The 16,213-nt window shown below is 42.3% G+C and overlaps 1 protein-coding gene across 1 annotated transcript in view; it reads right to left on the reverse strand.

Moving 5' to 3' along the window:
* Window positions 1-6,006: 6,006 nt before the first annotated feature.
* LOC130838096 (galectin-10-like) overlaps window positions 6,007-16,213 on the reverse strand; it is a 28,234-nt gene continuing 18,027 nt past the window's right edge. The window contains exons 2-4 of the mRNA XM_057710866.1: window positions 8,304-8,435; window positions 7,597-7,807; window positions 6,007-6,120 (exon numbers count right to left, since the gene is read on the reverse strand). Of these exons, the coding sequence (XP_057566849.1) occupies window positions 6,007-6,120; window positions 7,597-7,807; window positions 8,304-8,435 (457 nt within the window). The remainder of the gene's footprint in view (window positions 6,121-7,596; window positions 7,808-8,303; window positions 8,436-16,213) is intronic.

The following is a 16,213-nucleotide window of genomic DNA, read 5'->3' on the forward strand; positions in this document are numbered from 1 at the left end:
CTTGAGAAGTGCCCTATATGCTGGGAGATGATCAGGGATTTGGATTGAGGAGGATTGAGAAAAATGGAGGCTGAGGAAGTCCCCAGAGGCACGTCAAGGAGTCTTTGTTGACCATTGATCCCTGGACTCTCTATGTTGTATAATTGTATCAGAGACATCTCTACTGGCCACCATGAGCACAAAGCCGTATGTAAGGTAGAGATGAATTTAACCATGTGAAGTGGACTGGTTGACAGATATCACTCAAGGAAGGGAAGGTATTGTATGTTTGTTTAGCAGGATCACCATGTAGGGTTGTGTAGGTTATTCAAATAAAATAGCCACCAACCAAGGAACAAGATATGAAATCTAACTCATGCTCTGCTCAGTAAGGTGTGGGCCACAGGGTAGTTTTCCTCCACTTAGAGCAAGAATTGCCTAATTCCCCAAAACATGAATTACAGGCTCCTGATGGCATTCTATGGTCCATTATCAAAATGCTGAAGTGAGCAAGAATAAGACAGGGAAGGTGTAAGAAAGAGATTGTGCCAAATCAGAACCCAAGAATTTATAGATAGAGATGAGGAAATTTCCTTCCACTGTGGAGTAAAACCACGAAGAAAGGCCTGGAGAGTACCATTAGCTGTGAGTTTCCACCTGATGGTATCTGGAGGTTAGGTTGAAGGAAGGTTAAGGAAAGAGGCAGACCAGTTAGTGAGGTTACAGTTGAAGAACAAGCTGTGACAATGGACATAGTGAGAGAGAATATGAATTATCAGAATTGATGCCTGAGATAGTCCTTGTGGACACAGAGGACTTTCTTAAATTTTTCTTGGTCTGTGTTTAGACAGTATCTTGTATCTCCTAAATGGTTCTCCAGACTAACGAAGGGGCACATGATCAGAGCCTCTAGAGGGAAGGAGTTGTCATTTTGCCATCTTGCAAGAACTCATAGAAGCTGAGAATGCAGGATGGTGTGAATTGCTTCAGAGAGATACCCGTAGAGAATCATAGATTTGAGCGTGGCTGGTTTTCAGAAATGATAGAGATCAGGGACTGCTATACAGCTTCTGCTGCATCCTCCTGCCCCCCCCCGCCCCCAGATGTGTTGGTTATATTTTCCCATATGTGTGTTTCAGCACTGGGTACTTGCTGTGTATGAGGCAGATGATATGTCCCTTTAGTGCTCATGTGGAAAGGAACTGCACCTGAAAATGTATACTCAGTTGACTCCATAAGCACCAGGTCCTGGTTTCGATGATGAGATGCTAGATGTCAGTCCTGAGCCTGTCTTTGTACTTGTACTACTGTTGGGCATTCTTTAGAGAGACATTAGTGTTTTTGGTATGTGGGAAGTGTGAAGTCCCTGGGGCCTGAGGGTGGAACAGTAACTAGTGTCCAAGGATGCTTCCCAGGAACCATAAGTCAGAAGGCCCATGCCCTATGTAGCCTGCTCCCCATGATTTTGGCTGTGTCTTTGACTTGCTTTTGAACATTAGGATGTGATAGGAGTGACACTGCCTGACTCCCAGGACTAGGTTCTCTTATATCTTGTACCTTTTGCTTGACTGGTGGAAGCCAGTCATTAAGTCCCAAACCCATGAGGCCTCCATTATTTGAGGCCATCTAGGATAGCCATGAAGATTGTGTAAGAAAGAAATAACCAGCCAGCCCCTAGCTGTTTTAGCCACCCCAAGTGAAGTGTCAGACAGGAGGAAAGCATCCACCTGGTAAACCAGACCAGGAGATCCTGCAGAAAACTCGATTCCCCATCACGATCTGATTAAAGCTGCATGATACGGTACCCATATGAGTGGGGTAAACCTGCAAAAGTGGGAGACAGAATGAATTATTGCTTTAAATCAATCTATTTGGGGGAGATTTGTTACTGTGTAATGATTATTGTGTAATGGTCAACATCAAGACTAGCATTTGGTCACTGCATCCATGTGTATAAATTGTGCTTGTTCTAGTAATAAATTCTGTCCTCTCTCGTCTAAAAACCCTGACAATTCATTTCCAAAATGTAAGCCCCAGGTGTCTGCCCACAAAAGTTGGAAAAAGCTTGCCATTTTTGGATACAAGGAAAAGGATTCTTTGAGGGCGACTTTTCTATGCTCCCAGTCTTCCTTGGATTACAAGTTTCAAATGCTGGGACTTCACTAGTGGTGCAGTGATTAAGAATCCGCCTGCCAATGCAGGGGACACAGGTTTGATCCCTGGTCCAGGAAGATCCTGCATGTGTGGTGCAACTAAGCCCATGTGCTGCAACTACTCAGCCTGTACTCTAGAGCCCGCTAGCCACAACTACTGAAGCCTGAGCACTGTAGGGCCCATGTGCTGCACCTACTGAGCCTGTGTGCTGCAACTACTGAAACCTATGTGCCTAGATCCCATGCTCTGAAACAAGAGAAGCCACTGTAAGGAGGAGCCCAGTCACTGCAATGAAGAGTAGCTATGCCTCACCACAACTAGGGAAAGCCCATGCGCAGCAAGGAAGACCCAATGCAGCCAAAAAATAAATCAATTTAAAAAAATAAAAAAAAAATGTTCATATGCTGACCTTATCATTTTATTTCTTTAATTTCTCCAATGCATCTTGCACAAAGTGCGTCAGTGTCAGGGGCTTTTCTGGTTGTCCAGTGGTCAAGAATCTGTCCTGCAACGCATGGTACATGGGTTCGATTCCTGGTCAGGGAAATAAGATCCCGCTTGGTGCAGGCAAACTAGGCTTGCACACCACAGCTACTGAGCCCACGTGCCACAGCTACAGAGCCCACGTGCCCTGGAGCCTGCTCGCCACAAATAGAGAGAAGCCCGAGTGCCGTAAGTAGAGAGAAGTGCATGCGCTGCAGCAATGTGCCTGTGCACTGCGAGAAAAGATCCCAGTGCTGCAACGAAGGTCCCGCAAGCCGCAGCTAAGTCCTGATGCAGCCAAAAATATAAATAAATAAATAAAATAAATATTTAAAAAAGTGAGGCAGTGTCAATTAACAATAAACATCCTTAGAATGAAAGATGAATTAAGAAATTTCCCCTAATTTTTTAAAATTTTGTGTGAAGCATTGTTTTTTTAAAAACTTATTTTATTGAAATATAGTTGATTTACAATGTGTTAATTTATGCTGTATTGCAAGGTGATTCAGATATATATATATATATACACACACACACACACATTCTTTTTCGTATTCTTTCTCATTATGGTTTATCACAGAATATTGTATATAGTTCCCTGTGCTCTACAGTAGGACCTTGTGTTTATCCATTCTATGTATAATAGTTTGCATCTGCTAACCCCAAACTCCCAGTCTATTTTCTCCTATCCTCCTCCCCGTTGGCAATCACAAGTCTGTTCTGTATGTTTGTGAGTCTGTTTCTGTTTCGTACGTAAGTTCATTTGTGTCATATTTTAGATTCCACATGTAAGTGATATCATATGCTATTTGTCTTTCTCTTTCTGACCTACTTTACTTAGTATGATAATCTCTAGGTTCATCCATGTTGCTGCAGATGGCATTATTTCATTCTTTTTTATGGTTGAGTATTCCATTGTATATAAGTACCACATCTTCTTTATCCATTCATCTCTTAATGGACATTTAGGTTGTTTACGTGTCTTGGCTATTGTGAATAGTGTTGCTTTGAGCATAGGGGTCCATGTTTCTTTTTGGATTATAGTTTTGTTTGATATTTGCCCAGCAGTGGAATTGCTGGATTATATGGCACCTCTCTTTTTAGTTTTTTGAGGAACCTCCATACTGTTTTCCAAGTTACATTGCCACCAACAATGTAGGAATTCCCTTTTTTCCACACTCCCTCCAGTGTTTATTTGTGGACTTAAAAAAAAAAGATTTATTATTTATTTATTTTTGGCTTCACTGGGTCTTCATTGCTGCGTGTGTGCTTTCTCTAGTTGTGGCGAGCAGGGACTACTCTTTGTTGCAGTGTGCAGACTTCTCATTGCAGTGGCTTGTCTTGTTGTGGAGGATGGGCTCTCGGTGCATGGGCTTCAGTAATTGCAGCACACAGGCTCAGTAGTTTTGGCTCATGGGCTTAGTTGCTCCACAGCATATGGGATCTTCCCAGAATAGGGATTGAACCTGTGTCCCCTGCATTGCCAGGTGGATTCTTAACTGCTGCACCAGCAGGGAAGTCCTATTTGTAGACTTTTTAATGATGGCCATTCTGACTGGTGTGAGGTAGTACCTCGTTGTAATTTTGATTTCCATTTCTCTAATAATTAGTGATGATGAGCATCTTTTTAGGTGCCAGTTGGCCATATGTATGAATTCTTTGGAGAAATGTCTATTTAGGTCTTCTGCCTGTGTTTCAGTTGTGTTGTTTGTTTCTTTTTTGTTATTGAGTTGTGTGAGCCGTTTGTATATCTTGGAAATTAAGCCCTTGTTGGTCGAATCGTTTGCAAATACTTTCTCCCAGTCTGTATGTTGTTGTTTTGTTTTGTTTATGATTTCTTTTGCTGTGCAAAAGCTTGTAAGTTTGATTAGGCCCCATTTGTTTATTTTTGCTTTTGTTTCTATCGCCTTGGGAGATTGACCTAAGAAAACATTGTACAATTTATATTAGAGAATGTTTTGCCTATGTTCTCTTCTGGGAGTTTTATGATGTTATGTCGTATATTTAAGTCTTTAAGTCATTTTGAGTTTACTATTGTGTATGGTGTGAGAGTGTCTTCTAACTTCACTGATTTACCTCTGGCTGTCCAACTTCCCCAACATCACTTGTTGAAGAGACAGTCATTTCTCCATTGTATATTCTTGCTTCCTTTCTTGAAGATTATTTGACCATATGTGCCTGGGTTTATTTCTGGGCTCTCTATTCTGTTCCATTGATCCATATGCCTGTTGTTGTGCCAGTACCACACTGTTTTGATTACTGTAGCTTTGTAGTATTTTCTGAAGTCTGGGAGCATTATGCTTCCTGCTTTGTTCTTTTTTTTTCTTTCATTCACTTTATTTTTTTTTAAAGATTTATTTATTTATTTATTTATTTATTTATTTTTGACTGTGTTGGGTCTTTGTTGATGCATGCAGGCTTTCTCTGTGTGGCGAGTGGGAGTTACACTTCAATGCAGTGCACAGGTTTCTCATTGCGGTGGCTTCTCTTGTTGTGCAGCATGGGCCCTAGGCATGCAGGCTTCAGTAGTTGCAGCACGTGGACTCAGTAGTTGTGGCTCTTGGGCTCTGGAACACAGGTTTATTGGTTGTAGCACACGGGGTTAGTTGCTCTGCAGCATGTGGAATCTTCCCAGCTCAGGGATCAAACCTGTGTTCCCTGAATTGGCAGGTGAATTCTTAACCACTGCACTACCTGCGAAGCCCCTGAAGTTTTATAGTTGTCAGCATATGAGTCTTTTAGCTACTTGGTGAGGTTTATTCCTAAGTATTTTTTTTTGATGTGATTTTAAAAGGGATCATTTTTTTTACATTCCCTTTCAGATATTTCATTGTTAGTGTAAATAAATGCAACTGATTTCTGTGTGTTAATCTTGTATCCAGCTACCTTGCTGAATTCGTGTATCAGTTCTAGTAGTTTCTGTGAATTTCACCTGATATGCCTCATATTACAAAGTTACTTCCCCAAATCACCAATTATAGCTTTGTGATTATAGACAGATCCGTCATATCTTGGTTTAGTTTCTGAAATGGGGAAAGGATTTGATTCAGAGTGTTTGACATATATAGTAGGTACTATTTAAGGATATCGTTAGTAATGTCTTTGCAGACATTTCAATGACCCTGTCCCTTACTCCTTGTGTCAGAGAAATAGCTATCCTCTTAGCTTCCTTGATCTTTTCCATAGTACTCTCACACCCCTCTTGGTGATGACCACTTATTCTTTTTTCCCCAAAGCAAGAACCAAACCCTATTAAGTTTTCAGAAGTTTTAATGACCAAGTTTTGGGGAAGGGTGAGGAGGCACCATTCTGTTAGTGAACTCTGGGAGTCGCATGGTCACTTAGATGGAGGAATCTCCTTGACAGTGAGGAGTCTGGTCACATCCCTCTCTAGCAGACACACACTGAGGACAGGGGGACATCTCTCCACACCTGCAGGAACTTCACAGATTGTGGTGGCAGTCGATGGGCAAGGCTGTAATATTTTTGGCCATTTACCATTACCTGGAAGGGAAAACGTGTCAGAAATACGTATGCCACCCAACAAACTTTCAGTCTTCCTTTCTACTTCTGCCCTAATACACACACCATCCACTCAGAAAACCCCTATTAAAACATCAAAACCCAGTAGATATACTTCTTTTTATAGACTAACTTTTGGGACTACTTTGGAGCCTTGTTCACTCTATTTTCTGTATTTCTCTATTCCTCCAGGGAGGGTCTGCCACTCTCTGTTGCATGGTCTGTATTTGCTTGGCCTTTCCTCTAGCTTAGAAACTTCTCATGGCCAAGAACTGTGTCTCGTGAATCTTGAGTCCCTGTCTCTTGCACAGGGTATCACAAGTTAACTGGTTGATAAGTGTTCATTGAATGCATACATTTCAGTTCTGCACAACTTTGCTGCCATTTACTCTGATCACTTAGTTTATTCATTGAGTAGCTTAGATTTGGGGTGATGGTGAAGAATGAAACTCAAGAGGTCCTAGAGAGGTAGAATAATACAGATAGCTAAAAGTAGGATGTTATTTTAACAACTTATAGACATAAGAAAAGATGCTCTACCTCAGTCTGAAAAATATTCTTTTTTTTGTGTAGCCATTTAAAAAGGTCAGAATATTTGAACATATTCTTTATTGGTGAGGCTCTCCAGAAACAGTCATTTTTGGGGGGTTAGTTTGTCATGTTTAAAATCCACATGCTTTTTGAACCAGTTCTTCCTCCAGTGTGAGTACTGGAAGGTCGATAATGACACAAGTGTGGAAGAGAAACCTTAATGCAGCACCACTCGTGAGAGCAAAACATTGGAAACCACCTAAGTGTGCATTAATAAGGGTCAAGTTAAATCACTTTTGGTAATTCTTCTATTGGAATGTTATTCAAACATTGAATGATGAAGCTTCATGGATAGAACTGTTTCTCTAAGAGATATTCTTAGATCACAAAGAAACTGTCGTCCTCCTGGTATGATACATAGAGAAACTCATAGCACCATTTCCTTAAAAAGAAATGAAAGTATATCTATATATGTGTGTGTGTGAATACACAGTGGATAAATAGATATACTTGTATAAGCATATATTACCTCTGGAAGGAGTGTAAAGAAACTAGTAACTGTTGTCCTGCTTTGAGAGAGAAAGACTTATATTGGATGGATTATTATTACTCATATGCATATTTTAACTCTTTAGTGACATAAAAATTCAAATAATCACAGCATAGGTAGCAATGATAACTATGGGTGAAATCAGAGCAAGTTCTCCACCTTGAGGGAAATGGCATGTAAACTGATCTTGACCCTGGTTAGATTTGGGGAAAGACCGGAGGATGGCAGCACAAGCAGAGGGTGCTTTGTGATGAAAGGGGCAGGAGAGTTATGGGAGATGGACCCTGAAGGACACTTGGAGCAAGGCCAGGGAGAGCTTTGTCCTCCTCTGAGCAGCTGTAGAGGCCATAGAATGGATGGTTCCTGGGTGCACTTACCTGGTACTCATTTTGCAGCACCAAGATGTGCATTTCAAATGGTTGGCCATCCACAAAGGGCATTTTGGAGGATGCCACCTCAGAGTCCCAGCTCCCATTCTGACGGCTGTTTATCTTCATAGATGTGCCAAAGGACACTCGGAAATGGAAGGCGATGTCTGAGTTCTCATCAGTCCCAGTGTGGAAATCCACCTGCATTTGTGGGTTCTTGCTGATGGGCAAGCACATAGCATGTTGAACAGGCCTCTTCCTTCTGGAGGAACCCACATTTGACACACACATACACATCCTTTCCCAATTTCTCTGGTAGAAGGAAGACCTTCCTGGAGGATACTATAATCCTTCTTCCTGTGGAGCTGCTTCAACTCACCCTGCCCAGGGTGGTGGGATGGCCTGTTTCTTGGCCCAAGACTCAAATTGAGCAGCAGTCACTGGCCTGGGCCTACTGGTTGTTCATCCCCTGGAAGCCCTATGGCCCTTGATAAAGAGCTAAAGCCCTGAGCCCTTCTCCCAGACCCCAAGACCTCTGCAAGTGCAGGCTTAATGCCTGGTACTACGGGAGTCTCCAGGACATGCCCCTGCATTGTGCTACTCTTATGCTATTTACACGTCAGATTTTAACACTAATATATGAAGTGACACCCGCCCATACTCTAATATTCTCACTTCTCCTTCACCTCCCCACCCATGGACTACAGAGTACCCACCTGAAAGAGATGGCAGGTTTCCCTCTGATTGTCACTGAAGAACCGACAGACAAGGACACATGCTGTGTGTATGGGACCTGCCATGGGGAGAGGAGAATGGATGAGGGGCAAGGCCAGGTGTGGGCTCCCCTCCTAGAGCAGTTCCCAGGGGTGCAGCAGGTTACACATCAAAGGATAAACTGAGAGGACCTCCCATCTCCCCACCTCACCACAGGCAGGTCCCTGTGTCCTTGAAGAGATGCGAGGGTCACAGTTCAGAGGAAGAGCTCCAGAGCCAGGCTGCCTGGATTCAAATCCTGAATCTGCCCCTTACTAGCAGTGAGATCTTAGATCCATTACTTGAACTCTCCCTGCCTCAGTTTCCTCAGTACAAGGAGGAGTATCAGAGATTCCTACTTCCTAGGGTGCTCTCAGGAATAGATGAGCTAATATATGTAACACCTTTAGCCTAATCACTGGCACATGCAGGGTCCATAGAGGGGGGACATGTCAGAAGGGGGAGAACCCTTTCAGGAAATCCGCCTGCAATTATTTTCCACCATCTGCAACTCTGAAGACAAGACTTGAGGATGGAAAAAATATAAAAATGTTAAAAATTCACTGCAGTGAAAAACATTTCTTTAAAGGGAGAGGGACATAATAATGGAAAAGGAAACCCCTGTGTGTGGAACATATATGCATGAAGATTATCAAGGGGAACGCTTGTGCTTTCAAAAATGTGTACAACACTGTTGAGGACACAGTCAGTACTTGTGCGAAGGGTGTGGTGCGGGGAGCCGCCCTGGAAAAGGGGTCCTGCTCTCAGGACATGGCTCTGGGAGCTGCCTTAATTCAAGGGTTTGTGTAAAACAGACATAGCTCTCTGTCCCACCACCCCTGACCTTGAGTATGCTGGAACAAAGAGCATGTGATCCCTTGGGCTGCAGTACGTGCGCACATAGACTCATCACATAAGTACATCCTGAGACAGTACATCTTGAGACCGTTAACGGAATGTGCAGAACAGTCTCCCCTTGGGGAGGAGGCAAGTTGTAACAAAGAAGGAGCCATTTCTTTTGTCCCCCTTTTCCGAATCTGTAGAAAAAGCCACCGTATAATAAAGAAGTTTGTCAGTTGCCCTAGAATGTTTCTGCATTCTGGGCTCCTGATCCTCTCGACCTCATTCTTTGTGTGTTTGTCTTTCTTTCTTTCTTAGCCACGTCATGTTTGCCTAAGGACCTGATCGATTTTGCCGGCAGGCTCCGGCAGTGTGGGACAGGAAGGTAATTGGGAGAATCTACAAGTTGTTGACTGCTATCTCCTGTAAACTGTCTGGAATGAGGCTGAATTTGTTTCTTGCAGCTTCAGGTGATTTGATTCTCTGAAACCAAGTGCCCCAACAGCTTTCCCCTGGGGGCCAGGATCTGCTCACTTTCCTCCTGTGAGGCAGTGGGAAGGGCTGACTTGGAGGGGAGACCCAAGGTGGAGTGTGTGTGCACCCAGACTAGACATGCAGCACCCTATAGTCTGAGGTCACCTTCTCCCACTCTTCTTGAGGCATCTAAGGAATCACTCATTCTGCTCTCATGAATGCTCAGAGATGAGTTCTGGGTAACTCACAGTCCACAAGGCCACCAGTTCTGCCAACATTGATACCCATGGAAAGACCCACAGTCATTTAAACAGTCACTTCTGTGTAGAGGAGAACCCTCACATGCAGACAAGTCCACACACATATTCACAGATCAACACCAAGTCACAAATTCTCACACACACACTTTCACACATATAGTCACACAAAGACATGCAGCTCACCATGTTACACATACCTCCCTACATTCTTACTCACTGTAACATGCACTGGTGTGCTGTATGCACACACACAGAGCCATGAAGACAAATGCACAGCCTTACCTCCTTGCACTCCCTCATCCCAGTCAGTGTCCACCTCCCACACAGTCACAGTGTCTCAATAAAGTTCACTCTCAGTCAGATAGTATCAAATGCTGACATAGGATCACACTGGTCCAGGCTCAACACATGATTCCCCACAGGGATTCTGTATCGTATATCCCCAGGGTCTCTCTCTTCCACACACTCATGACTCTCAGTAAAACATTCCAAATACAAATGCACATATTTTCATCTTACATGATCTTCTACATTTTCCTCCTCCCTTTATCTGACCTGGGATCATTGATGACTGTCTTTTCAACTCACCTGTTGCTCTGGCATCATTGTCTTCCTCAGGGCAGCTCTTGCAAACTGTGTCCAGTTGTGTGTGTGAAACTCTTGGAGTTGCAGAATATAAATGATGCCTGGCAGCCCCACTCTCTGGCTTTCTTCCTGATTCTAAGCCTCAAAGTTTCCCAACAGGGTGAGAGGGGGTGGGGTGTCAGAAATAGAATCAGTCACAACTATGCCTGTGGATCTGTCCTTGAGCAGGGTGTGTTTGTGATACAACAGGAAATTCAGTGAGAGAAATGCCCAAGGAGAATGGATTAGCAGGGGAAATGTAAGAATAGAAGTGTTGGAGAGAGGAGGTGAGTGGGTCTAAAATCCAGCCTACATGCCTCTTACCAAGTCTTTACCCCACAGGCAGAATCCACACAAAAGGTGTACATTTTTCTAAGAATTGGTGATCCTAGTGTTGCACAACGGAACTTGGGTCCACTTGCCTGCCTTGCAGCAAAGCCAACTTTCTGATAGCTCGTGATGAAGTATAGAGCTTACTGCAGGTGCCAAGCACGAAGAATGGGCAGCTCATGCTCAAAAGACATGAACTCCCTGATGGCTTCCAGGGAAGGGTTTTAAAGGGCAACATTTGGGGTGAAGACTACAGGGTGCATGCTTTTTTTCTGATTGGTTGATGGTGAGGTAACAGGGTGATGTTTTGGGAATCTTAATCATCAACCTTCTGGTCCAACCAGTTTGGGGTCTAGTTGCTTGTGGTCAACGTGTTAGTCACCGTTCTGCACATGGGTGGGGGGTGGGTCCCTAGTTTCTTCAGAACAACTCAAAAGTATGCATCAGATTGTTAAGTATACCACTTGAGGAGAAATTAGGACTCCTCAAGTTTTATCACTAAACTATTGTTTTAGGCATCATTACTTTTCTTGCTCAACTGCTCCTCCTGTGTTTCTGCATTCCCTCCCTTCCCCAATTAGCAGCACCTTGAGTCTACTCTTTGGAACTTCTTGAAGGCCTAGGATACTTAAGCTTTTTTGTACAAACACGAAATGTGGGACATGGAAGGACTTCTGTACCCAGGAGGGCCCTGCAGGGTCCTGCTTGGTTTCAATCCCCCCTTTTCTTTGATACTCCTCAGTCCTGAGGGGAACAGGGGTGGGACAAGAAATAGAATACAATTTTAGGTAGAGAGGCTAATCATAAACTCATTAGGAGAGTTCAGTTTTATGGGAACACAGAATTAATCCCTACTATCTTTTTTTTTTTTGGCTGAGTTGGGTCTTTGTTGTTGCTCTCAGGCTTTTCTCTAGTTGTGGTGAGTGGTGGCTACTGTTATTGCAGTGCGCAGGCTTCTCATTGTGGTGGCTTCTCTTGTTGTGGAGCACGGGCTCTAGGTGCACATGCTTCAGCACTTTGAGCACCCCTGTGCAGTGGTTGCGGCATATGGGCCCTGGAGCATGCAGGCTTCAGTCGTTGTGATGTGCGGGCTCTAGAGCTCAGGCTCAGTAGTTGTGGTGCACGTGCGTAGTTGCTCTGTGGCATGTGGGATCTTCCCAGACCAGGGATCGAACCCATGTCCCTTGCATTGGCAGGTGGATTCTTAACCACTTTGCCACCAAGGAAGTCCCCCCTCCTCCTGTCTTAACCTTCCCCAAATCTTTGAGGGGACAGGGCAGTGACTGCTCTGGCTACTCACTGCTGAAACAGGGCATAGTCCTATCTCAGTTTGGGGAATGGACAATGAGTTGGAGATATTCATGTGTTCCAGGTCCTGGATCAGAGTCTTGCATGATTAACATGTTAGTCCCTTGGCCCACCCTTTTGGTGCCACAGACCCAATTAGAAATAGGAGAAGGAGTGACAACTCGAACTTTAATAAACCTTGCAAAATAAATCCTATTTCTTGAGGAATTCAGGAGAATAAGTTTGAAAACCATTGTGTACCTTGCACTTTTGAGACTTCTTGTAGCCAGTTGTGTAATTTTATCTAAGTAGATTTTAACTTCAGAGTAATATATACATACCAGGAGCTGTTGGCCACTACACGTATGTCTCCCTTTCTGCTAAAATCTAACATAAAGCAATTGTATCATCTAGTACTATTCTGGCTAAAGAATCTAGTGCCTTCTGTTGGGAGGCTATGGTTTGAGCTGTCTCCTTTGTTACTATTCCCAAAGTGAGAACAAGTTTAATAGTTACAGAAGGAGACCTTGAGGTCACAAGGCTACAGCTGGCATTTGCCAGCAGACACTGCTTTGAGAACAGCCAGCAGACTGCTTTGAGAATGGCATCCCAGAGTCCATCAGAGTTCAGAAAATTAAAGTTCTCAGCAGTACAGGAATGTGTCTAAAATTACATCCACAGTGGTGATCCAGCTCCATCTTGGTTGCCTGAACCACAGCCACTCCACTTTGACGTTTAAATGAATCCCCCCTTCAGTGGCCAAAGCAGATATACTACATGTGTTCATAGGCCACAAACAGGCTGCTCTAGTCAGCATAAAGTTGAAGTTGCATCATGTATAAGCCAAAATGACTTACCCATACTTCACATATATGAAAATTTCTTCAGCTATTTCCCCTTATGTCTATAAATCTTTTGATCAAAATATTTGTCCGTCAATGCCAGGGTGGTTGCTTCTGGCCCTGGGTCCACCATGTCCTTCAGTGCTCAACCTCCTTTTTGTGTGTGTGTGTGTGTGTATGTATATGTATATGTATGTGTGTGTATTTGCCTAGTTATTAGTTATTCTTATTGGGGGAAACTAATCAGACATAGTGAACAAGCTCAGAGATACGCTAATGGGGAGACATTTTATAGGTTATAAATTTTATAAATTATATGGAATTGTTGCACAGACATCATACAGATGCTTTTTACAGCAGACTTTAAGCAAGCAGTGATACATGTCCTGTGTAGTTATAGTCTGACAACTTCACTAGAGAATTTTCTTTCCGTCCTAAACATTAGGGACAAAAGTATGGTTAGAGGTAAAATAATAACTTTCAATGTTGATAGGGAGAAAACCATTTGGTAAACAGTTCCATGAAATTAGTAGAATGGGTCTTAGAGCCAGGCTGGGTCCAGATTCTTGGGTCAGCTGCCTACCACTGCTGTGGTCTTTTTCTCATCCTAGTGTGGGTGTCATTTGGGGTCAGCAATCCTTTCTGTAGACCAGCCCAATGCAGAGGCCCTTTTTATGTGTGAAATATACATTCGAGTCAATTCCCTTCATTTTACTTCATGTGAGCTAGTTAAGAATACTTGATGTGGGTCCTTTTATCTAGGTTGGAGACAGTTCTTTAAATAATGCCTTTTCCAGGAATTCCCTGGTGGTCCAGCGGTTAGGGCTCTGCACTTCCACTGCTGGGGTCACGGGTTTGATCCCTGGTCAGGGAACTAAGATCCCACATGCTGCACTGTGCGGCCAAAAAAGTGGGAAAAAAAGTCATAAATGATGCCTTTTCCACTTTGCATAATGTGGTTGCAGGTCATGAGGCATCTGATTTTTATCAAAAGATAGATTGCTGTGATACACTTCAGAAAGAAACATAGAGTGTCCTTTCAATAATTCAATTAAACTTTACAGTAATGTAATACACCATGAAGGCGCTATCTGGGAGGTGATACTAAATACAGACCTCAATTAAGAAAACTAGATACTAAATACAGTCCTCAGTTAACAAAACTAGAATTTAATATCCACTGAAACATGATCTTCTTCTCTCTAAAATTACCCTCATTTTAATAAAATATAAACACACTAAGACTGATTGGTTTGAAAAATGTCTGCTTTCAGTAAACTTGTCCTGACTTTTACGTAAGTGTAATTGATGACCTAAGTACTTTTAAATTAGCTGTGCTTTAACTTTTTATGAGGAACCTCAGATTGTGCTCATAAAAGGACTCTCAAGGCCAGGAAAGCCATGTCAAGGGCTTGCCACAGATTCTGCCTGCACTATCTGTATATTTGGATGAATTCTTCCCTTCTTGAGGTCTTCACAATATCTTGAGGTTCCTGCACCTGTCAGGAGGTGACCTTCCTTATTCGCCTGATAAGGCTGCTGGGAAGCTAAGAGTTTTCAATTTCTAAAGGGATCAATAGAGAGAAAAGATGAATCTTTCACCTCTGCTTACAAAGGTATAATTTACCAAGTTGCTGTAAATCATAGTTTGAGGCTAAAGGTTTTCTTATATCTGGAAATCACAGATTAAAAGCCACTGATATCGAAGATAAAGCCCATAAAAATTATAACCATATTCACCACTTCACTCAGTCCTATGTAACTAATTCCTTATTGTTGTTTTATGAAGCCTTCAAGGTTTCCGTGAGAATTAATCAATTTCTTATCCAGTTCAGCAGTATTTTCTGAAGTATATCATATATGTGTACTTGTCAAAAATTCCTTTTTATGACTTTTTTAAAAATGTGTCATGTTGAAGAAACTTGGTTTTTTTATTTGTTTGTTTTTTAATTTACTTATATTTATTTTTGGTCGCATTGGGTCTTCTTTGCTGCACGTGGGCTTTCTCTGGTTGCGAGTAGGCATTGCTCCTCATTGCAATGTGTGGGCTTCTCATTGTAGTGGCTTCTTTTGTTGGAGAGAATGAGCTATAGGTGCATGGGTTACAGTAGTTGCAGCATGTGGGCTCAGTAGTTGTGGCACACAGGCTTAGTTTTTCTGCAGCATGTAGGATCTTCCTGGACCAGGGATTGCATCCATGTCCCCTGCATTGGCAGGCGGATTCTTAACCACTGCACCACCAGGGAAGTCCCTTTATGACTCTTCTTGAGGGTGAGGTTTTTTTGGGGAAAAAACAGAATAAAACAATAACTGTCTATAAATGACAAAAGACTTAAAAATGCATAAAGATCTGATTACAATGCAACTGAAAAAGAAACTTGGTTATTGCTGTGACATACAACATTTAAACTAGAATTATGACTAATACCATTATACCAGGACATACAAGATTTTTAAAGAAATTTCATATAATTTCTAGAATATCCATAACATTTAGCCACACAGTATAACCCAAGAAGGCTTGTCACTCATTGGGCAATGCTTCCCATATGACTTAACATACCAAATAATCCTAGTGGGTTTAACATTTCTCTCAGAGATGCTTCAGGGTTCCTTTCTAAAAATCTTCCAGAATTTTTTGTATCCGTATTGGTTTGTCCCTTATTTTCTTTCCCATTTAGAAATAAGCAGCTTTAGGACCAAATGACTTTTATTCTCCTTAACAAAATGCATTTCCATTCCTCATACCTTCTTTTATTGAAAACACTCATTCTTACTTTCCTTGCATACTGAAATGTTTCCCTCATTATTTCTAATAGCTTCAATTATACATTACAATTTTTAACTCTTAAAATCCTTAGTATTGACATTTATATACTATCAAATGTAAAATAGATAGCTAGTGGGAAGCAGCTGCCTAACACAGGGAGATCAACTAGATAATTGGTGATGACCTAGAGGGGTGGGATAGGGAGGGTGGGAGGGAGGCTTAATAGGGAGGGGATATGGTTATATAGGTATAAATACAGCTGATTCGCTTTGTTGTACAGCAGAAACTGGCATAACAGTGTAAAGCTCTTATATTCCAGTAAAGACTGGAAAAAATGTAATTGACTTTTATCTGTTGAAAAAAAAAACAAAAACAAACAAAAAACCACCTTAATGTCTAATGAAAACCAAAAAGCAAGCAGTTGTGAACAAATTAGCATTTCCTGA

This window comes from Hippopotamus amphibius, chromosome 16 (assembly GCF_030028045.1).
Source record: "Hippopotamus amphibius kiboko isolate mHipAmp2 chromosome 16, mHipAmp2.hap2, whole genome shotgun sequence".
NCBI classification, from domain to species: domain Eukaryota; kingdom Metazoa; phylum Chordata; class Mammalia; order Artiodactyla; family Hippopotamidae; genus Hippopotamus; species Hippopotamus amphibius.